This window comes from Heterocephalus glaber, unplaced genomic scaffold (genome assembly GCF_053883595.1).
Source record: "Heterocephalus glaber isolate CG9 unplaced genomic scaffold, H.glaber_assembly_v1.0 deba00001608, whole genome shotgun sequence".
Taxonomy (NCBI): Eukaryota; Metazoa; Chordata; class Mammalia; order Rodentia; family Bathyergidae; genus Heterocephalus; species Heterocephalus glaber.
The window spans coordinates 15,924,868-15,949,055 of NW_028258379.1; the positions used below are offsets into that span (position 1 = coordinate 15,924,868).

At 39.2% G+C, this 24,188-nt stretch overlaps 1 protein-coding gene across 24 annotated transcripts in view; it reads left to right on the top strand.

The window, feature by feature from the left end:
• The window catches only part of Ttll5 (tubulin tyrosine ligase like 5), a 300,152-nt gene that overhangs the window by 131,188 nt on the left and 144,776 nt on the right, over positions 1–24,188 (top strand). For 20 of the 24 annotated variants that reach the window (XR_015444939.1, XR_015444938.1, XR_015444940.1 and 17 more), the window contains 6 exons: positions 2,306–2,452; positions 3,770–3,873; positions 6,470–6,597; positions 9,521–9,604; positions 10,185–10,583; positions 16,343–16,530. Coding sequence is in view for 18 of the 24 variants with exons in the window: in XM_087195100.1 (XP_087051226.1) it covers positions 2,306–2,452; positions 3,770–3,873; positions 6,470–6,597; positions 9,521–9,604; positions 10,185–10,583; positions 16,343–16,530 (1,050 nt within the window). In the remaining 6 variants the exon portion in view is untranslated. The remainder of the gene's footprint in view (positions 1–2,305; positions 2,453–3,769; positions 3,874–6,469; positions 6,598–9,520; positions 9,605–10,184; positions 10,584–16,342; positions 16,531–24,188) is intronic. The other 4 variants (XM_087195110.1, XM_087195112.1, XM_087195111.1 and 1 more) reach the window with 1 other exon arrangement.

Sequence of the window (24,188 nt, forward strand, 5' to 3'; positions counted from 1 at the left end):
TACGTAGTCTCTTTAACAACAGGGATCTTCCACCACAATGAGAGGGACCTTTAAGCCTGAGAAAGATGCATCCTTTATCCCACTCAGTGGTGACCCTACTTTTTTAGTGCTCAACCTATGAAAGGCGAGTCTGTCTGTGAGGCAGCTTATGAAAACATGTTGGTTATCCCAGAAAACAACTTGTGAATGTAAAGTAGGCGATACAACTCAGAGATAAAACCTCGTGCATTGTGAATAATCCTTCAGCCATCAGTGGAAAATGTTAGCTCTGCTCTTTCCAAGTGGAAAATTGAGACTGCTTGTTTGAGAGTCAGTTTGTCTGCTCCTCTATGAAAAAATTATGTTTTAATATAGCAGCTTAAACCACTCTACAATAAAGACAGCAGAGTAGAACTAGGAAATCCAGCCCTCTAGTTATGAGGCTGTTCCCTTTATGCTGAGTAAATTGGCTCCAAAAGAGAATGAACTAAAACTCAAGAGAGGGAAAAATAGCTTAAAAGAGAATAACCACTGCAAATGCTAGCTTAGAATTTACACAGGATTTTCATAGGGCTCTTTGTAAGAATATGTAGGATCACCACTGCAGAACTTTACTACCAGTTCTATGACTTCCTCCTTGAAAATGTATCTAGAGAGCAAACCCTGACCCAGTGGACTTGCTCATGAGGAAGGTAGATATAGAGTGCCCTTTCTGGCCCAGAGTGGGATTAAAGATTCTTTATCTCATAACATGTAACAGAAGGTCCCCAGATCCATCATTTGAAAGTAATTGTATTGTGTTTATGGAGCAACAATCTTTTTAAGGCCCTTGGTCCTAAAAAATCTTTCTGAAGCATTTGTGTTGCTTATAAATAACCTGATAGTATCTTTTCAGATTTCAAAATTCTTTCCTTCCATCATAAATGAGTTGTATTCTTTCTTTCCCTTAATGACCTCCCATTAAATGGTGCTCTCTTTGCCAACCCCTAACTCTCAAAACTTCTTTATCCTTGGGGAGGGGAAAGGTCTACCTTTCGAAATACTGCAATAGTTCTTTCTTTTCCATTATCACCAGTCTCCTCCTCCCCCTCTTTCTCCTCCTCCTCCTTCTCTTCCTCTTCCTCTTGCTCTTCTTCTTTTTCCTTTATTTGGCTGTACTAGAGATTGAACCCTTTGCACTGAGCTATATTCCTAGACCTTTTAAAAAATTTATTTGAATATTGATACAGGGCCTTACTAAATCATTAAGTTGCCCAGGCTGGTCTCAAACTTTCAATCCTCTTGCTTCAGTTTTCCAGAGTGCTGGGATTACAGGCATGCACCATTATATCTGGCCTTATCAAGCATTTTAAATGAGTAGTTTGTACTATTTACCTGTATTCTTCCTTGCCCATGAATTTCTTCATGTTCTCCTTCTATTCTCTTTACTGAAAGTGTCCTCTTGAAATCATCCTCTGAATGGCCAGATCCAGGGGTCCTTTCTACCTCCAGCTTCTTGGAGGCCTTTGACAGGGATGGAATCTTTTGCTCCCTGGTCTCCGCGGCATTGTTTTCTCCAGAGGATTTGTTTATGCTTCTAATATATCTACCCTTCTTTTTCCTGATTCTTCTCTGTACTATTTGTAAAGCTTGGTCAGCAGACCTGTGGCCTTCTCCTGGGATAGGACTCGCTCTGCCTCAGGGCACGCGACGTGTCCTGGGGCAGCAGTGCAGGTGGTGGGAGCATCAGGTGGCCTAGGTGGGGGCAGGGGCAGGTGATGGTGAGTGTCTGTACATATGGATATTTCTGTACTCTTTTTCTACTTTCTCCTCTCTGAGGATGTCATCGGCTCTCTAGTTTCTACTACCTGCCTTTGCTCCCTTCCCCAAAACACTGTAACTAATTACCCTTTTAGAAGCCATACCTGCTCTTTGAATGGTGGTAATGCCATTTGCATTTGTATCCTGGTACTTTTATAATTACTACCTTATTAAACGGTTACTTGCATACATATTTGATTTTAATTTTTGATTGGCATCTTTTATTTTTTATTTTTTAATTTTTTTTGGTACTGGGGATCAAACTCGGGACCTTGTGATTGCCAGGCAGGCGGGGTGCCACTGAGCCACATCCCCGGCCCTTAATTTTCTAATTGTCAGCTTTTCAGAATAAGATTGTTCTGTTTTGTCATTCTGCACCTTTCTTACATCTAACATGTTTGCTCTGGGTTTTGTTTGTCAAAATCTATGATACACCTCACATCTGTTTAATCCCATCATAGTTTGTCTTCTGATGCTAAGGATAATAATCCCTGTTTTCTTTCCTCTGTGACTATTTAATTTACAGGAGTTGGTAGTTCGTTTCCTCAAGAGAGCATCAAGTAACCTGCAGCATTCACTGAGAATGGTATTACCCAGTCGACGATTAGCTCTTCTAGAACGCAGAAGAATCCTCGCCCACCAACTAGGTGACTTTATCGTTGTGTACAACAAGGTAAGTCGTTCACCTAGTCATCTTGTGCCTTGAGTTGCACCACATGGTTGGAAACAAGTGGGTACCACTGTCCCGCCTCCTTTCTCTTAGCAGCATCATCCCCAATACATTGCTGTTTGAGGGAGTGGGACCCCCATACTGCAACCTACTGGGTTGAAAAGTTACTCATTACTTCTGCAGCAGGCCCAGTTGCCATAGTTAACTTTTTTTTTGGTACCAGGGATCGAACTCGGGTCCTTGCGCCTATGGGGCAGGCGGCAGAACCACTGAGCTAAATCCCCAGCCCAGTTAACTTTTTTTGAGACAAGGTCTTGCTGTGTAGTCCAGGCTGGCCTTGAACTTGCTGTGTATTCAAGGGTAGCCTAGAGCTCATGGTGATCCTCCTGTGTGCTGGGATCACAGGCATGCACCACCATGCCCAGCTCATAGTTAGCTCTTATCAAAAGACATAGTATTCCTTTTGAGCTCTGTTACACCTGGGATGAATCCTGGCCCACGTGCATCTCTATCGTTGCTATGTATCTAGACAATGGTGAGATGAATATTTGAGAGCAAATTTGAACTGTGAATTTGCTATGGTGACATAATCTTTTTTTCAGTAACTTAGACTTTCTTTTCTGAAACATTTTATGCAGAGGCATCATTTTACAATCAAGCCCAGGAAATATAGTATTTAGTTAGAATTTTTGCAAAGTATCTTGTATCCAAGAGGCTCAGAGTACATTGAAAAATATTATTTTGGGAGGTGAAAAGTATGCTTAGTTTACAGTAGAAAAACCTGAGGCCTGGAAAGTTAAATGGCTTGCACAAGTAGCATGGAGTGGTTAGTAGAATACCAACACATTAAACCCATACCTGTGATTTACTCCAGATCTATTGAGAATCCTGTTATGTCTTACATAAGTAAAACATTTATTCAATTTGGAACCTAGTAGGACAGACTCTTTCAAGACCTATTTTTTTCCTCTCTTAATGCAACAAAATACTGTGTCTGTTAAAGTACATGTGTGATAACAGTTGTTACTAAGCTACTTACTATAAAAAGCTCTTTTCTCAATGGGCTATGTAAGTAGAAAGTAAAAACATGATAAAAATTTACATTTCCTCTGCAACTGTTACTTGGGAATTTCAAAACATCTTACAGAATTATGACCAGAAGTAATATATATCAAGTTTATAGGTGGCAAAAGTACATGGAAGAATTAAATGTCATTACAACAACTTAACCCTAGAGTAGTGAAAACAAATTGTGAAGTCTTCATTTGTCAGGAGTCAGTTTCATCTTGTTGTTTTTCTCTGGGATTGGGCTTTGGATAGGAAACAGAACAAATGGCTGAAAAGAAATCCAAGAAGAAATTTGAAGAGGAAGAAGAAGATGGGGTGAATGCAGAAAACTTTCAGAAGTTCATCAGACAAGCAAGGTAGAAGACATTCTTGATTAATAGAAACCATCTGATTCTGTCTTCCACACTGCTCATTGAATACCCAGCTTTCCCCTATTTTTGACACATGGATATAAGTGAAATCACTCTCAAAAGGAGAAAAAGTTTCATAGACTTGGCCTCTCCATATCTCAGCCAGTTATATTACTGTTGTCATGGCTTTAGTTATCAAAACACTGCTGCTGGGCGTCTGGGCTGTAGTTCTAGACAGCCTTCAAAGTACACAACACTCGAAGTACTGAGAGAGCCTTTGGAAATTTAAAGTTAGAAGCTTCTAGTGTTTACTGGATCTGAACTTATTCCTGACCTACTGGTGCTATGGAGATGACCAAATTTTGCCTACATTGAGTGGGTTGAGGAGTTGGCAGTTTCTCAACACTGTGAGGGTTACGCCTCATTTATATAAAACAGAAGTTCTTCATGCTTAGGGTTAATGTTTAGGAATTGGAAATCTCAGCATTCAGGTCCCTATCTTTTTTTTGGTACCGGGGATGGAACTCAGGAACTTGTGCTTACGAGGCAGGCGCAGTGCCACTGAACTAAATCCCCAGCCAAAGGCCCCTATCTTGATACAAGATGGCTCAGTCATTCTGTCCATTGACACTATATTTCCAAAGGAAGAGAGAGCACAGGCACTTAATTAAAAATTTGTAAAACTTTATACTGGAGGACTTTTTAAAATTAGAGTGTCGTATAAAACTTCTGAAATAAAGGATAAAGCAACTGTAAAACCCCGTTAATTAGGCTTCAGTAATCAAATTCACAGTGGGAAAAAAATCAACTCTCTGGTATTTGTGAAGTTCAGTAAGGTGATGACTTAATCAGTGTAGTATGATAATTATTTATTACCTTGTATAGACTTTGCTATAGCCTCAGCATTATGTTCTTAAACGTACAGCAAGCAAACTCATCATTTTGTAGAAGTTCCATAATTGTACAGTACTACTTTATTGACATTCTGAGATCTTGAGTAATATGACTGATAAAGCAGGTATAGAAACAAGACAAGAAACAGTTTCTGTAATCAACATTATAAAATTAGAAAAGGAAAACAAAATGAGATTATGTCCAGAAAATAGCTCTAGTTACTGGTTCCTCACAGAGATTGTCAAAAAAACCATTAAAAAAAAAAAAAAAGCAAACTTTAAAAAAAATGATGGTTATCTACCTAGCAGGCTTAACTGGACACTAAAAATTAACCCTATATACTATGTAAACTGTTAACTAATAAAGATTTGGAGATAAAATTTACTGGATTGTATTTACTATCGATTTAGTATTGATTGCTGAAAATATTTGGTACTAGCAGTTCTTCTTATATTAAGTTAGAGTGAGACTATGGTTACCTTCATCAGGGCTGGCAAATTCAAAACATGTGTAGGAGCCAGGCAGGAAGCCATAAATGACAAAGTGGGCAGAGGATAAGACAGGTGTAGAGCAGCCTACATTTTGACCCACTATATCCTTTGCCTTTCAGTATTCTGAGAAGAGCCAAATAAAACACACTGCCAGGCAGAGCAGCTGCCCCTTTTGTAACCTCAGCTTTAGATCTGTTGTAGTTACTTGAAATTCTTACCTTGTGTCACTTAGCTGCTTTGGAGACCTTGGGGTTCAGTCTGAGACTAACAGAGGTGGTTCTCATTAGTGTGTGTTCTGAGGATGGATATAGGTTCTTTGTAATAATGTAGGCATGCTGCACTTATTTGAAGGTCACCTATTTGGAACATGGCCAAGCTTCAAGAAAAAGGCCATACAGAAGAGGGTACAGATGTAACTGAATCCATGCATGATGTGTATACTGGAGGAGGAATCCCTTAGACACTCATCTCTTTCATATATTTTCCATTTTGTAAATGTTCATAAATAGCTAGTGATCTCAGTAATAAGAAGTGGCCTTAGAGACCATCTACTTTAGTCTCCTAAGTGGGTCAGAAACTCTTCTGTGGTCACACTGGTGGGTCTCTTATTTCTGACATAGGCAATGAAAATGACAAGTGGCTTCTTTAGTAAAGTACTTCAGTTGTCTAGAACTGAGGTAGGTAGGAAAATGGGAAAGGACCAGATAATAAATATTTCAGACTCTGTGGACCATGCATGTTCTTTTTCACATATTCTTTGTAGTATATGTAAAATTCTAAGCTGGGTATCTTACGGAAACAGGTCACTATTCAGTTTTGACCACAGTCAAAAGTTTGGTGACTCGACCAAGAGTGAGCTGTCCAAAAGAACTTTCTGTAGGTGCCAGCTGAGGATTTGAAATGTGTCTACTTTAACTCAGGAAAATAATCTTCCATTTTATTTAATTTTAATATTTAAATTTGAATAGTCTCATATGACAATCATACTGGGCAGTGCAGATCTAAAAAATTCCCCATGAGATGAACAAAACCTTATCATGCTTTAGCTTTTCTAGCCTACTTTCATTTATATTTTCTTTTTAACCATCTTTTGAAGAATTTTCAGGTTGTGCCTCTCAGTTTTCCCTTTTCCCACTTACTCTGTTTCCATAATAAAACCTAGTAGAAAGATTTTCCAGAACAGCTTCCTGTGCTGACCATAGTTTTTCTCATTTCAGTGAAGCTGAACTGGAGGAAGTACTGACTTTTTATACCCAAAAAAACAAGTCTGCAGGTGTCTTCCTGGGTACTCACTCTAAAAGTTCCAAACACAGCCAAACTCTTTCTGATAATGGGGCAAAAGGTGGTAAGTATGCCGATCCGTTTGTGAAAAATAAGAGCAAGTGATAAAATGAGAAGTCCAGGGGAGAGTCAAGAATAACGTGCTGGCTGAGCACTGGTAGTCTCCAAGGTGGTGAAACTTTGCAGTGTGGGCTGGGGAGGGAAATGGGGATAGTTTTCTCCTAAAAGCAGAAAAGGGATGTGATCTTTTTTCCACGACAATGAACAAAGGAGAGCTATTCAGGAAAAGCTATTAATAGCTAATATTTAGTGAATACTTATCTTACTATCTACTGGACATAATTTTATTTTATACTTCCAAAAAATAGTAGGCACTATTTTAAAACTTATTTGCAGATGAGAGAATGAGTGAAAAGAACCACGTAGCTTGCACAAGGTCACTCTTGCCCAAGGACACGACTTTCATCCCTGGACTGCCTGGTTCAAAGGTCTGCCTGCTCTTAATGTCTACTCTTCTGCCTCTCCTAATGATTATTTCTCACTCTTGTCAAGCAAGACCTCTCAAGACCATGGACATTTTGAGTAGGAGAGTTCTCTGTTAGGTAGAATTGTTCTGTACTTGGTGGAATATCTGATATGCTTGGTACCTAGCCCCAAATGCCATTGTTTCCTTCAGGCATTGGGATACCTAGAATGTTCCCACATATTTCTAAAGTTCTCACTGCTATGGAACTCCATGATCAGAGATTTTGGAATTGAATGTGAATCAACCATCAACTTCAGATCATCCTGATCAAAAAATGGCAGTGACATTCTGTTATAAATAAAGCTCTGTACCTTAAATGTAAGATTCTTTTAAAACCTAGAACAAAGTGTAAGGTATGGGTGGTAACAACATACTAATTTTGTCAGTGTTTTAAATATTAAATTCAAAGATGGAAATTTCTTCCCTGCTATTAATGCTATCATAGACTATTGTAGAAATATCCAGGCTCTTGTAATCTAATATGGAAATAGGCAGGGAAACCGGTCATTTGGGATGTGGAGTGAATTTTCCCAAAGAAACAATGTTAATTTTTTGTTTGTTTGTGTTTGCTTTTGTTTTGCACTGCTGGGGATTGACCCATAGGCTTCACACATGCTAGACAAGCACTCTACCTCCGAGCTATACTCCTGCTCAGTGCTTTAAAAACTGATTTGGGGGCCGGGGATTTAGCTCAGTGGTTTTGCCGCCTGCTGCACAAGCACTAGGACCCGAGTTCGATCCCCTGTACCCCCACAAAAAAACCTGATTTGGTTCATAAGCTAATCGGTAAAAGCCTGTTTAACTCACTGTATAATTGAATTACTGTGTTACTACCGGTCTTTCTAAACCCAGCCCTTTTCTTTGTGCTTTCCTCATTATATTATTCATTCATTCCAGCTATACATTTTTACTGAGTACCTATTATGCGTTAGGCACCCTGTAGCTAGTGATACAATGACCAGAACTATCAGAGTCCTTGACTTCATAAAGTTTATTATCCAAGGAATGAAGTTGGGTAAGTGATTACAAGAAGACTGATGGAAGCTATGCAAAGCTCCTATAACAGTCTGGAGGAAGGGAGGCTGAGGAATTCTTACAGTGAGGTTAGGATGGAGAAAAATGTGCTGACTTGGGAAGATAGGGCCCACATGGGCATTCACATAGTGACTTTGGTCCTGGTAGTACTGGGGAAGCCCTAACAGTATGCACTGCAGCACCCATTTGTACAGATGGGTCATTTGAAATTCTAGGTTTTGTGTATTAATGACTGCCTTTATATTACAAAAATCTATACCTCTTTATACTTAGAATACCTCTAAGTATTAGGAAGGCCTCAATCAAGGAAACAGCATTTGATAGTGTTATTTGGACTCATTTCAAACATGTACAAACAAGTGTGGTGATGGTATTACTATGACTGATGGTGATGGACAAGACAGAATTCACATGTTCGTATTCTTTGAAAGATGATATGTAAAATGGCCTATTTTTATATGAGTCTCATCCTTGACAAGGATTTTGGAGTATTTCCCTAAGTATATGATTACTTCTGGCTGCTCTGTTTGAAAAGTCCATAGTAGAGAAAAACTAATTTATTACTGTGGAAATGCATTAGAATGATTTGGTATGATTGACTATACTATCACAAGTGAAAATGAGGTATTTACTTTAAGATACAGAGCCATTGTAGTAGCCAGGTATTATGCCAACAAATCGTCAGTTTGCTTTTTGTATCTCCCATGCTACATACATATTATGACTTCTTGGCTCCAGTGGACACCATCAGCCGATTGGATCTCTTATACCCCTCTGTCTAAATTCCTGGCAAATGTATCTGACTGCCTTCATTCCCTTTTCCAGACATGTCCTAGCTTGGTGGCAGTCCATAAATGGTTACCCTTGGTTTAAGTATCTTTCTCTAGCTCAGTTAGGGGGAACCATGATTGGAAATAGCTGGGAATCAATTTTTTTCTTCTTTTACCTTTTTTTATTAGTTTATTTTTGGGGGTACATAATAAATACATTCATTATGGGGAATTGGTACAAATATACATCACATCTTGATCTTTTCTTGCAGCACTGGGGATTGAACCCAGGGCCTTGACTAGGAGCTACATCCCCAGCCTTTTTTATTTTTTATTTTGGGACAGGGACTTGGTAAGTCAATGAGTTGCCCAGGCTAGGCTTGAACTGGTCCTTCTGCCTCAGCCTCCCAGAATGCTGGGATTACAGGTGTGCACCACCACACCTGGCTACATCTTGCTTTGTTTTTGTTTTTAGCCTCCTTTTCATTTGGTTGCCCAGTTCAGCAGGCTGCGGATGTGATGATCATGGGAAAATTGTGATGAGATGTGCAGTATTTCCCAGTGTTGATTAGTACTTGTGTTGTATTTTGGGGAGCACAATTATAATTTTGATTAGAAAAGAGCCTAAGTTCAGTATTTCTTCTTTCTTCTTTCAGATCACCCTGAGATGATAGAAGAAGTAAAAATAAAGCAGCCCAAACACCAACAGGCAACAGAAATTCTCTCTGATAAATTATCTCGTGAGTGATTTCAAATTTAGATTTATTTAGATTTGCTACTCTCTGATAAATCTTAAAAGAAAACACTAGTCATCAGATAGTAAATATTTATAAAGCCTGGAGCATTTCCCCAAAGAAGTTCCCTTTCTCTGTTCTTCTTTTCCCTTAGAATTTCCTCTTAACTGCTCATTACCTACTTTCCTTCCAAAGAATTTTTCCATTGCCTTGGGAAATTACTTTCTTTTTGCTTAGAAGGATGAAAAAAAAAGGGAGAGGACATAGGTGCTGCTCACAGAAACAAGTCCTGCTGTCCTGTAACATTTGTAAAACTTGTTTCCTTGGCTTTGTGGAGGTCGCCCTAACTCCATCTCTTAGAAATAACTAAAAATAAACTAAGATGTCTATGGCAAGTTGTCTCTGATAGGCAACATTAGTTAAGTTCATGGTGAGTAATTATTAGAGTTTATACTTTTCATGATTTCTGTGTCATGGTAAGATTATTTTGATGTTTTAAAAAATGTTTATGTTTTAGAGATTATATGTCCATTTTTCCTAAAGTGATCTGTTTTTGTTCTGTTTTGTTTTGTTCTTGTTTTAATAGGATTTACCACCTCAACAGAAAAAGAGGCTAAATTAGTCTATACCAATTGTTCCTCTGCTTCTTTCTCTGCTCCTGCTGCTACTCTTCCACAGAAAATTCCCAGCACCCATTTGTCATCTGTTACAACCTTTGCCCTCTCTCCAGGGCCTGGCCACCATCCTTCCTTATCTCATATTCCTCCAACTATTCCCAGCATGTCTCACCAGCCAGCCGTTTTACTGCACCCTGACCCTGATCATGCTGCTCCTTCCATACATTCTGGGACACAGAATGTACCAAGCCCCGCTGGCCTGCCACACTGTCGATCAGGCAGCTACACCATTGGCCCCTTCTCCTCTTTCCAAACCGCTGCACACATCTATAGCCAGAAACTGTCTGGTCCCTCTTCAGCAAAGGCAGGTGAGTGAGAAAATGAGAGGCAGCCTGCAGTGTCGGCTCCTCCTCAGCCTCAGTGAAGAAAAAACTCCCCCCTTCCTTTGCGTTTTCCTTTGGAGGGTAAAGGGACACGCTGCATTGTTCTGCTGTGACTAAAAAAGAGTCTTGCATTTTGTCCAGTAGCATTCATTCACTGAGACATTGATACAGGACTTCTTTCAGGTGTTGCAGAGAAAGAATTAAGGCGAGGCTTCTATTCAGTCAGTGCCTTTAGTCAGGAGACTTCCCACACAGATAATCCTAGAGCTGTGTGCGTTCTTTCTCATTCAAGTAGGCATTCTGATGTTACCCAAATTAGTCTTTTTTATTTTTCAGTGCGTGTAATGTCAAAAATGACCTGAATAAATAAATAATTCTTGAGCTGGGCATTTAGCTCAGTGGCACCACGCCTGCCTTGCAAGCACAAGGTCCTGCGTTTGATCCCCGGTGTTGGGGGGGGATTCTTAAAATAGGATGTTTGATTTTAAACGAAATCAGTCAAGTTTCCCCATTTCTGTTTGGTTTTTTTGTTTGTTTGTTTTGTTTTGTTTTAGTACTGGGGATCCTAGTCAGGGCCTTACACATGCTAGGCAAGAGTTCTACCATTGAGCTGTATCTCCAACATGCCTCCTTTTTAACAACAGTTTTATTGAGATACAATTCATATTAATAAATTTGCCCCTCTAAAGTATACATTATAGTGGTTTTAATATATTTACAGAATTGTACAAACAACACCACAGTTTCATCATCCCTATAAGAAACTCCATGCCTATTAGCAGTCACTGTCTGTTTCTTCCTTCTACCAGGCACTGGCTAGTTTGTTTCAACATATTTTTCTGTTCTGGACATTTCATATAAGTGGAATCATGGAATGAGTAGTCTTTGTGACCTGCTTTTTTCACTTGACATCATGTTTCGAAGATTCACTCATACTGTAGCGTGTTATACATTTCATTCATTTTATAGCTAAATAATGTACTATTTTATCACCAATGTAGGAAGGTTACAATTTCTCCACATTTTTGGTAATGTCTCCTTGATTTCACCCATCCTAGAGGATGTGAGTTAATGTCTGTGTGTGTGTGTGGATTTGTATTTCCCTTATGGCTCTTGATGTCAATTGAGCATCTTTTCATGTGCTTTTTTATTTTCTTTTCTTTTGCTTTTTTTGTTAGTTTGTTGTTTGTTTGCTTGTTTTTTCTTTTAGTTAGAGCCTTGCTGTGTAGTTCAGGCTGGCCTTGAACTCACTGTGTAGCCCAAGCTGGCCTTGAACTCACAGAAATCCTCCTGCTTCAACCTCCCAAATGCTGGGATTATAGGCATATTACCACTACTACTGGCCTACGTGCTTCTGACTATTTGTATATATTCTCTGCAGAAAAGTCTGTTCGAATTCTTTACCCATTTTAAATTGAGATTTTTGTCTTTTTGTTGAGTTGTTAATATTCTTTATATATTCTGTATACAAGACCCTTGTCAGATATATGACTTAAAAATATTTTCTCCCAATTTGTTGTTTATCTTTTCTCTTTCTTGAATCATAGAAGTTTTGAGATTTTTTTTTTTCTTATGGTTTTGGCATCATAGCTGAAAAAGTATTATCTAACTCAAGGTCACAAAGATTTCCTTGTAAGTTTTTTTTATGAGTTTTATAGGTTATTTTGGTCTTTATCCATTTTTAGTTAATTTTTATGTACGATGTGATATAGGGAGTCCAAGTTCATTCTTTTGCATGTGACTATTCCTTTGTCCCAGCATATTTGTTGCAAAGGTATTGTTTTCCCATTGGACTGTCTTGGCACTCTTGTTGAAAATCAATTAACCAATTATTTCTGGAGTCTCTGTTTTATTCTCATTTATCTGTATGTCTGTCCTTATATCAGTATCGTATTATCTTGCCATAACCACATTATATTACAGTACAGTTATTTAAAATATTTTGAAATTTTCATCGATGATTCTTCCAACTTTTTTTTCTTTGTCAAGATTATTTAGTCTGTTTTGGGTTTCTTGCATGTGAGATTTTAAGGATTGCATTGAATCTGTAGATCAGTTTGGGGATTACCTTAACATTGATCAAATTTTTAAACACTTTAGCAATAAACACATTAAGGTGAGTTACAGATAAGCCATGTTTTGTAAATAGCTAACCTGTACTTGTTAATACCTGATTTCAAATGAAATAGATATTCTAATCTGAAGCTTGAATCAGAGATTGTAAGTGGTCTAGTTTAAGATGAATACATGCATGTGCGTTTCTGGGCTGATTCTGGGTGATCATTGGTATTGAGAATCAAACAAATGGGTGGAATTTAACGTGGTAGGAGACAATTTGAAGTTTTGAAAAAAAACAACTGTATGCTGTTTACTAGAGATACACCTAAGGATAAAGGGCACAGAAAGTTGAAAGTAAAAGGATAAAGAAAGAAATAGCAGGTAAATCTCAGCCAGAAGAAAGGCAGTAGAGCTATATTAACGTAAGCTAAAATGGATGTTAAGATGGAAAACTTTCTTACAGATAAAAAGAGTAACTACATAAGCTCCAAAAGCTTCAGTTCAGTAGAAGATAAAACAGTTCTAAAAGTGTTTTTAAATATTTTCCAAACATGTACAGGTTAAGCATCCCCAATCAGAAATGCTCCAATATCTGAAACTCTGAGCAACATAATGCCACAATTTGAAAATTCTGTATCTGACCTCACATAATGGATCACAGTCAAATTTTGTACTTGAGTCCCAGCCCTAAGATATCTCATAACATAAAGTCATGCATCATGTAATGAAGGTCCAACATTCTTAGAAATGCACCATTAGGTAATTTCATTGTTGTTGGAAAATCATTGAGTGCACTTACACAAACCTTGGTAGTACAGTTCAATCACTTGACATAGCCTCTTGATGCTATCAAGAGACCTGGTAAACACGAGATGTGTGTGAGGCAGCTGGTGATATAATATGGCATACTGCTGTACATGAAACATATTTTTAATAAGTAGAAGCAGTATACGCTAAAATAACAATAAAAAGTATGCTGTAGTACACATAAACCAGGAGTCATTTATTATCAGGTATTATGCATTGTACATAATTGTATGAACTTTATATATCTAGCAGCACAGTAGGTTTATTTACACCAGTGTAATTACAAACGAGTAATGTGTTATACTATGACATTATTATAGCTACAGTATCACTAGGACATTGGTCTTTTACAGCTCCATTATACTCTTATGGGACCACTGTCATATTTGTGGTCTGTTTTTACCAGTACTTCATTATACAGTACATGGTTATATGTGCAGATATTTCATAATCTGAAAATGGTCTCAAATCTAAAACCCTTCTGCCTTAAACATTTTGGATAAAGTATATTCAACCTGTAACACAAAGATTGATATAACTACATGAAGAATCAATAAATCTACTGTCTTAGTGAAAGATTTCCATATACTTCTATTAACTATTAATGTAGTAAATAGATGTTTAAAAACAAAAAGTAAAGAGGATTTGAATAAGGTGATGAGCTTATCTGTTGATTGTATATAGGACCAAGCAACAGCACTTAGACAGAATACCTTCTCAAGCATACATGATATATTTATAAAAATCAGTCATGTCATACATCATAAACAAGAGAACAAATTTCAAGGACTTGCTATCACACAGCCTCCCAAGTGCTGGGATTACAGGCATGCATCACCACACCCGGCTTTAAGATCTTATGGTATGAAACAAAAGCTTAACTCCAGTTGAAGTCAGTAGGGAAAAAACAACAGAAAAATAATAAAGGATATCAGAAAAGGGGTAACATGTCAACATCATTAATAAATGAAAACTCGAAAGATATTTTTCAGCTACTTAGGAAGAATTAGGATGTTTGACAATACAGTGTATTAAAGAGTGTGTGGATCAGCAAGAACTCCTTGTTTTGTTTGTGGGAGTGTAAATAATTCCACTCTGGTATTATTGAATAAGATTAAAAATTTGCACACCCCGTGACCAACAATTCTACTCCTAAGCAAAGGCACAAGAGAAGCTCTTCTGCATGTGCACCAGCAGATGTATGTCAGGGTGGATGCTGCATTTTTAATAACACCAATAAGCTGAAAGTAACCAAAATATCCATTGATAGGGGATAGAAAAAATAAGTTATGAAGTATTTGCAAAATGGAGTATCAGACAGCACATAATATGCATGAATCTCAGTCATACTTAGCACACGTGAATCTTGGCAGTGTAGTGTTGAATACAGAAGCAAGTCCCAAGAAACTGCAGTAGAATACCATTTTTATATAGAGCTCAAAAGTAAGCAGTATTGTGTAATATTTTGTTTATAGATACACACAGACACAGATAACTGCATTTGATAAAACTATATTCAAAGCTTTATTTTACAAAAGGAAGAGAATGAATAACAAAGGGAGATTAGGAATGGGGCGGAGCACATGGGCAATGCACATCATTGGTCAGAAAGCTCTAGTTCACGGTGTTCATTACAATACCCTTATACATCTACTGTAAATCTTTTATGTGTATCAAATAATATAATAAATATAAAAAATGTTTTAAAGTGTTGCCAAATTGTGTATACAGAACGATTATGATTATACCAGCATTCATAAAAGGACAAAAGGGGCCTAGGGTGTATCTCTGTGGTTGGTAGAGCATGTGCTTATTAGCAGGCTCAAGACCCTGGGTTCAATTCCTTGTAACACAAAAATGGATGGATAGATGATGGGTGGATGGATGGAATGGACAGACAGAAGAGAAATACATTATGGTGTTTCTACTTTTCCAGGGTTTAAAAACTATTTTTCCATGAGATGTAGGACTTTTAGAATCAAAAAGTACAAACCTTGATTTTATATTAAATAATTTCTCTTTTCCAGTATTGCACTGCTTAGAATAATACAACTATGATAAAATAGTTGAGAGAAGAAAATTTAAATCAGAAAAGACACTCATTTGAAAATTTAAATCGTTGCTATTTTTTCTAAATACTCTGCTTTTCTTTACCCCGTTTCCCTTTTGAGCTTTGTAAGTAGTGTTGTGATGACTCGACTGTGGATACCACAGACTACTGGAAAGTGTAGTTACATAACAAGAAAGCCAAACAAGTAGAGAGAGTTTTAAAGACTTTTTTTGGCAGTGGTGGGGATCAAACCTAGGATCTTGTGCACGCAAGGCAAATACACTGTACCACTGTGCCATATCCCCAGCCCAGTATATTTTTTTTATTCAGTCAGATTAGTAAATTCTAGGATTGTCTATTCTCCACTACCTATGATGAAAATTGTTTAGTATTTTTGTTTTGCACTACTAGGGATTGAGCCCAGGGCCTTCACACGGAGCTACAATTCCCCCCTCTTTTTATTTAAGGTTTGAGAAAGGGTCCTGCTGAGTTGCCCAGGCTAAGCTCAAACTTGTGATCCTCTCAGCCTCGAAGTACTAGGATTACAGGCGTGCACCGCCCTGCCCAGCTGAAAATTCTTTGTGACGCTTTTGTAGTAAGCAAAAGCACATTAATAAATGCGTGTTACAGTTTGGCTCTTGGAAGAATTTTTAGGGGACGGTAAGGTTTTATTTTTATTTTTGTAACTTTGAAGGTACTGCTCCTCCTTGTGTTGTTAAAGATCCCAAGGATTCAGTAAAGTGTCTGTTGGCCTGATATTTTTCTTCTTATTGTCCTGAGTTTTTCAGGGCTTTTATCCTAAGAGAGTGAAAACTTTTCTGTTTTTCAGCAAGTTTGTGCCATCCAAACAAGCATCATTCAGGAGTAGCCAAAGCACAAAAAGAGGGAGAAGATGGTTCTTTATACAGTAAGCGGTACAACCAAAGTATGGTGACGGCTGAACTTCAGCGGCTCGCCGAGAAGCAGGCAGCGAGGCAGTATTCCCCAGCCAGCCACATCACTCTCCTCACCCAGCAGGTACGCGTCTGCACCCCAGCCTCTGTCTTTCCCTGACTTTACCATTTCCTGTAAGCCGATGCCTCTTGAATGAGTATTGGTTGGTATAAATGTGAAGAATCAAGGTATTTCTCCTCAGTTGTAGAGAAAATGACTTTCTGTTGCAACTATTGTGAGGTTAAGTCTGCTCCTAGCTATTGTGGACCTGTTTCCTGGATAAACACACCTGTTCAGCTGTAAATATAATTTTAAAGGATCTTTAAAAACAGCTTCTTTCTTTGATAAAAATTTCCAGTGAGCTCTAGTTTTATAAATCTTTTTATCAGAATGTCGGTAACATTATCTTTGGTTTTTCTTCCTTACTTTACTGCCCTTCATTTTATGATCACAGAATGTTTTATGGCTACTAATGAAGTATAGCCTTCTCCAATACATATCATTCTCCCAATTTTTTTTTTTTTTTTGGTACCGGGGATCGAACATGGGACCTTGCGCTTTCAAGGCAGGCGCCAGAACCGCTGAGCTGACCAATTTTAAAGATAGGGAAACTGAGGCTGAAAGACAGGATGTGGTCAAGATCTTTCAAAAAGCCGAATGGATAGAAATAGGTACCAGGATATTGACTGTATATATGAAGTTTCATGTGTATGTCTTTTGCATATATATAGATTTGTAACACAGCAAAGTTAGGTGATGCTTACAACAACTTTGTGGTTTCTCTTTGTTTTGGGGGGGGTTTTTTCCTAATTAGCCCCATGATATTTAATTGCAAGTAGAAGCCCTATCTCCTCCTCTTCCTTAATGCTAAATGGCATCAGAGTCCTCCAAAGAATGTAAACTCCACAGTTACATTTTGCTATATCTTTGTTGTGTCAAATTCTTTAATTGGTGGTAACTCAATAATATTAATCAAGTCTATAAAAATGAAGTTGAAAATAATAGCTATTATTTTAAGTACATACTAAAAGTAGGCAACACACTGCTCCCTGGTGGTACCCTTGTTTTCTGAAAAGTTAAGGACCAGAACTAAAGGTGAGCCTGTCATGGACTTAGCTTTACTTCAGCCTCACCCTGGTGTGAGGCAGTCCTTTATTTTCTTTTTCAAATCCCTAGCCATCTGAAGCAAGTAGATGAGGAGGCCTAATGTGAAGTAAGAAGCAAGGAAACTTACAAGGGAGTTGGATAGTTAATTTTAGTGACAGAATGATGGAGAGAATAGACTGTCATGACCATGGTAGAAGGAGAAGAAATTTTGCAACACAAAATGTCTATGAGAAAGGGTAAAGGCCAGTGACATGCTACACTTTTATAATTGAGTCGTTTCCATTTTGGAAATGAAGAGGTAAAAGTACCAAGATATTAAGAGATTTGTGTGTGTGATTATAGCAAAAAATGTAGCCAATATTATTGCAATATATATTTTCAATTACTATCATTTGCTGTACTGCAAAGCCTGCAAAATAATAAATTCGTGATCCTGTAGTAATCCAGGCCTTATGTATCCCCACTGGGAAGTTATCTCCCTTCAGTCTCTCTCTTTTATCTGTAAAGAACTTCAGTCCCAGTGAGTTAAGAGTCCACCAGACTCCTGTTGTAGGGATCTAGACCTGTCAGTAGACACCAGTCTGAGCCTTCAAAGTCTTGGTGATAGAGTAGTTAGTGCTTGCTACAGTAGCGAGGGAGGCGCTGTAGTACATAATAAGCAGGGGAGTGGAAGAAAAGGGAGTTGGGTTAGCCATCCAAAGACCTACGTCCTCCTGCCACTGACGAGCTGTGTGGTCTTGGGCCGTTCACCCAACTTCTCTCAACCTCAGCACCTTCATTTGTTGATGGGGAAAACACAACAGTCATGAGGATAGCATGCAAAAGCTTCTTTGCAAAGTCTAGATGCCAGGTACTCAGAAAATACTGTTATTTCAGCCATAAAGACTTTCAGTAATAAATGGTTTCTAATTCAATTTGGAAAAGTAAGTTGTTGGGCAATATGTACTTTGTTATTGAAAACCTCAATTGTGTGTTATACTGCTCCTTCCCTTCAGAAAAAACAGTTCCTTAATTTGGAATTTGGAAACTTTTCGCACTGTTTTTTCTCTGGTAAATAACTAATAACATGTATTAATGGTTTAATATTCACTATTTCCTTTTTTATTTAGCTGTGTCTGAAAAGGTAAGTTGCCTAGTTTCTTCCTCGCTGAAGCAGGTTGCAGGGTCCATGGCCTTCTAGAGAAAGGTGGGCATCACTCAGGATGCACTGGAGCTCAGGGCTTCTCTCTGGACTTCCCCCGCAGAAGCTTATATTTAGCTGTCATCAGAAACAGCTTTGTGTCCAGACATCACTTTCCGTGCTTTTGATTTCCTCTTATCTCATACTTTTTCCTTATTTTCAATTCTTTTATGTCTGCACCTTCTCTTCTATTTTTCTGATAGGCTTCCTGGATATCCCCCCTTCCTTTTCATATGATTAATTCTGGATATATTTATTCACTCTGTCATTTTATTGCTTTCTAATTCTATTTCTTTATTACTTTTTTGAGACAGAGTCTCACTGTGTAGTTTAGGCTGGCCTTGAACTCACTATGTAATAGCCCAGCCTGGCCTTGAACTCGTAGCAGTCCTCCTGCCTCAGCCTCCTAAGTGCTGGCATTACAAGTGTAATCCCAGCTAATTCATTATTTTCTTGTTTTATCTTTACTAACTTTATTCTTTCCTTAACTTTATTAACTCTTATTATATTCTTATTTCTTATTTCTTGTGGGTGCTTAATTTAGATTTATTCTGCATTTTGTTTTTTTTACTGTATTGAATGCTATGAATTTTCCTTTGAACGTTGCTTAATTATAGCCCATAAACTCTGATACAGTGGATCTTTAATTTACAAACTCGATTGGCTCCCAAGGGAGGGTTGGTTTTAAGTCAATACAGCTGAGATCTGGATGTTTACCTGGGTACACACTATAGATAAAAAGAGGCAGATGAATCTTCCATTAACCTAATTAATCCAAGTTGTTTGTATGTCAGGCTGGCCATAACTTGAGGGTCCGCTGTATTGATTTAATTGTGTTTTTAGGCAAAAAATTAAAAGACCTCCTATTAGATAAGGAAAGCTGATTTTTTAAATTATTGGTACTATTTTGGAAGATGAATATAGAAAATTGAAGTTGTTGGATATTTCTGAAAAAGCATTTTATTTTGCCTATGATTTCAACTACTTAGCTTATTGAAGCACTTAGTGGCATTTTCTATAAAACCCTTTATTCCATTGTGTTTATTTATTTTATTAAATAAACATTTTAACTGAGTTCTTAAGAGTGTTCCAAGCTTTGGTCCTAAGCCCTGGGGCTGACATAAGATATAGTCCTCTACGTGGAAGAACTCAGTCTCCCAAGTGTGACAGCCACATAAACAGATGATAGCAATAGCCTGGAACATGCATGACAGAAATAACACATCTGCCAAAAGGGATACCTAACCCAGCTTGTGAGTAGGACTGGGAAGAGGGCCAAGGCAGGATTCTTGGAAGAGATACTACTTTCACTAAATCTTTAAGCTAAGCAGGTGGTGGCAGAAGAGTAGAAGCACCTTCCAGGATAAAAACCAGCAACTGTGGATGTGGGGAAGGAGTGCGCTGTTCATGGTGTGTAGGAGGTGAGGAGTCACAGGGACAAGATAGGCCTGAAGCTGGAGAGAAGGCAAGGGCTACTTCGGGAGAGCTTCCGAGGCCTTGTGCAGGATGGTGGGGCCACAGAGGCACAGTTGCTTTACCCTGTAGCCCGGAGGAGAATGGGCTGGAGGGTAAAGCATTGTCACCCTTTTTCCCTTCCCACTCTCTGGGCGGATGCTGAGGAATCATAAACTAGCCAAAGGCAGGAGTACTCTGATGACCCTAAAGATGGGTAACAAAACTTTGAGGGACCCAGAATTCACATTAGAGTTTCAATTCTTAGTGTTTATATGGCTAAAAACAGCCTCATTTACCTTGAATTTTTTTAACCACTTCTGCTGTGATTTAGCTTTGTTCAAGCCCTAGAACAAGTAAATATCAAACTCAGACTTTCCCTGCCACATGAGCATTGACCACCTAAGAAAGGATTGTGCAAGAACATGTACCTTTGAACTATGGAGGGTGTGTATTCTCGGAGTGTGATTATCCCAGAGATACTGTGGAAATCTGAGCAGAGGATGGATTGGATGTAGTCCTTTCCCTTAGCCTGTGAGAGGCTGGTTATTCTTGGGATGGACCCTTTGGCAGGCACCATGTGCATTCGTGAAAGCAGCATTTTCTAGAGGCGGCCGCTCCTGGTTGGGGGCCACTGGGGCAGCTCTCAGGGTCCCGGAGTGGAGTGTGGCTCCGGTGTGAGGTCTTTCTATCTCCACCTCCCGCAGTGCTGCAAGGGAGTGTGGCCTTTGTGGTTCTGCTGTGAGCTCAGAAGAATGTGGTGAATTAGCCTAGCCTGTGGTGAGGAGTGGGAGGTAGCAACTTGGGGAGCAGGGCCTGCTCCATGCCTGCAAGTGTGAGATTTCAGGGCCCAGCTATCGTTAGGAGCAGCTCCAGCTCTCCCAGCCTGGGAGTTGAATCAAAGGGATACCAGCAGACCACCCAGGCGGGGCGCCGCCATCCGTGTGCTGTGTCAGTCTCTGCTCCCCAGCCAGCCGGGCCATGATGCGGCCAGGCCTTCTGGAAATGTGCTGACAGACAGAAAGAGGGGAGGAGACACCCTGTGCGCTTCACATTTTTCATTCAGTTGCAGAGTAGAACAGAAAACCACTTGGTGTCTTTCATGGCTTTGCTTGATACTTTCCTGCCTGGTCCTGGAGATGGACATATGCGAGGTTCACGGCAGCTACTCACTCCCATGCAAAGGCATCTTCATCATTTCTTCAGCTTCAGCAGCTGCCATCCTAAGACTCCACAGTGGGCTGTGAACGAATCTCAGTTTCAGAAATCCCAGTTTGAAGGTGAAATTGGGAGAGACAGAGCTAAATATTTGAAATGGCTGCAGATGTCCTGTAGGAACGAGGCCGTTGGCACCCAGTGTGTCCCAGGCTTCCGCGCCCAGTACAGGAGACGTTCTCCCTGCCACCTGCCTTCACTTACCTGGAGACTGTAAATAGCTGTACATTTGGGCTCTAGTTTTGAGGTCATTTATTAACTGTAGTTCCTTTGGCTCTCTATTCTTTCTTTTTGGGGGGTACCATATATACACTTATCTACTTGTTCTCATTTCTGGAAAGAGAAAAGGGTGAGTAGGAAAAGCATAAGCTTTTGAGTCACTCAGACCTTGGACAAGTTACTTAGCCTCCCCGGGCCTTGGTTTCCTTATCTGTAAAAAAGAATAATTCAGTATCAAGACCAGTTCTCCCCCTGGGGCCCTTGTGCCTCTGCCCTGGGACCTCACTCCAGTGGATCCTGTCTAGTTCCCTAGCTCTTCTGTCTCTTCAAGTTTTTATCTCTCATTTTCTTTAGTTCCTTGGCCTATTACATGGTCTGTTGTTTCAAAATAGCCTTTCTTTTACTCTTCTTCCCCTTCAAGCTCTTGTCTTTCCTGTCCTGTCAGACTTCTCTAAAAGTAACATACCCTCGCTGTCCCCTGTCCCTCTCCCCCTCTCCCACACTCACCTGCGTAGACGACTTCATCTCTTAACATTTGTCCAGCTATCCCTCAAAGGTCGACAATGGTCGCCTATTTTAATTCTCCTCCTCTATCAGTATGTGGCTCTATTATTGACCACCTCCTACCTGAAATTTTCTCTTATCCTCTCCAACTCTTCTGTAATTCTTCTGAAAACATATTCCTTTCTCCTCTTTTCCTCTCTGAAAATTAGATTCCATTCTTAATACTGTTCTGAAGCCACTGGCATGGAGACCTCAAATATATAAAACTGATAATAGCAGACTGGCTCTGATTGAAGAAGAGAGGTGACCCAGGCTTCTGTGTCCCCCTGTTCTTTCAAACAAACCTCTGGATTCCAGGCTGCAACTTTCAGAACTTTTTTTCCCCTTTATACTTTCCTCTGGATAAGTTTTCTTTTCCCAGAGCTTTATCTGTAATCTCTCTGTGGATTTCTTCCAAATATGCATCTGTAGTTTGAACCTCTTTGCTGAGTGCCAGGTCCAAATTTCCCACTGCCTGCTAGACATTTCCACCTAACTGTATTGCTCAGCATCCAAAATATTTGTTTAATTAATTTTATTGGTACATTTTAGGTATACAATATGATGACATTGATCATTGGAAATTTCTACCTTTACATAATCTATCTTGGTTCTTATTTTTTTCCCCATTGCCCTGCCCTCCCTTCAACCCCTCCCCTCCCTATTTACAAAGACTTTGTTTCCATTCAAAATATTTAACATATATTGAACATACTTCAGAAATTCTAAAAATCAGCATTTGTGAAACCTGTTTGGTCTCCTTTCTTCTCTGCAGTTGTAAAGATCTAAGTATGGAGCTATAATGATCAGTGCCTCTCTGGGTCTTCATTCTCTCTGCATCCAGGTAGTAGCCAAGTCTTGCTCATTGACTTTCGAATGTCCCTGCTGTATTTCTCTATTGCACTTTTCCATTGACCTCTTGCTAAAGGTCTTCATTATCTCTCAGTGGAGAGCTTCAGTTACCTCCTAATGGTCTCCTAGCCACTCTCCTCCTGCTCACCCTCATCTTTACTGTAAAGGACTCTCCCTGAATCACAAGTCTGATCCTGGTAATCCTCTGCTAAGGAATCTCAAGGGCTTCCTGTGGTCTGCAATGTGAAGCCCACGCTTTTAAGTGTTGTTCAAAGCGTTTATTTAGAATCTGGCTCCAGGCTACTTCTGGTCTCCCTCCCATCACACAGGTGTTTGTTTGGCTCAGTTAAAATGTCTTACTCTCCATGCCTTAGTTTGTGCCATCTTCTCATGAGAAACATCGCCCAGTCACCATGCCTCATCTGTGCATCTGCCAGGCTTGGCATAGATGCTGTTTCACTCATGACACTGTACATGTCAATATACTTATCTCTTTAGTAGATAGTAAAGTCTTTGAGGACAGTGGTTCTTTTCTTCCTCACAACTTGACTCACCCCCCTATATCCATGGGTTCTGGAGGGTCATGGAATTAATATTGAAAATACATTTTTATGTAATTGCATCTATCCTGAATATGTACAGACATTTTTCTTGTCATTCCCTAAATGATACAGTACAAAAACTGTTTGCCTAACATTTACATTGTATTAGGTCTTATAAGTAGCGTAGAGGTGAGTTAAATTACATGAGAGAATATACACAGGTTATATGCAAATGCTATATCATTATCTGTAAGGGATTTGAGCATCTGAAGATGTTGATATCTGCAAAAAGCCCAGGAATCAATCCCCTGCAGATACCAGGAGGTGACTTACTCAATAAATGTGCTGATTCTACTGGGCAGGTACTCAGTTGAGAATAGGACAGTGTCCATTTCTTTTACCAGTTTTTTGAGTGTGCTATATGGTGCTCATTTGGGACATAGTTTAATAGATAAATGAATGAAGAACCCCCTGCCATCCAGCCAGAAGTCTTCTTCCTGTGCTGTGTGCTCCTTCAGCCCTTCATCCTTCACTCTCTGTAACAAAGCTGTTACAGTGATTTTGCGTCTCTTCTTGTCTGGCTATAAACCAGTTGATGGAGGTCGCTTCTAGCCCATCACCTCAGACAGGAT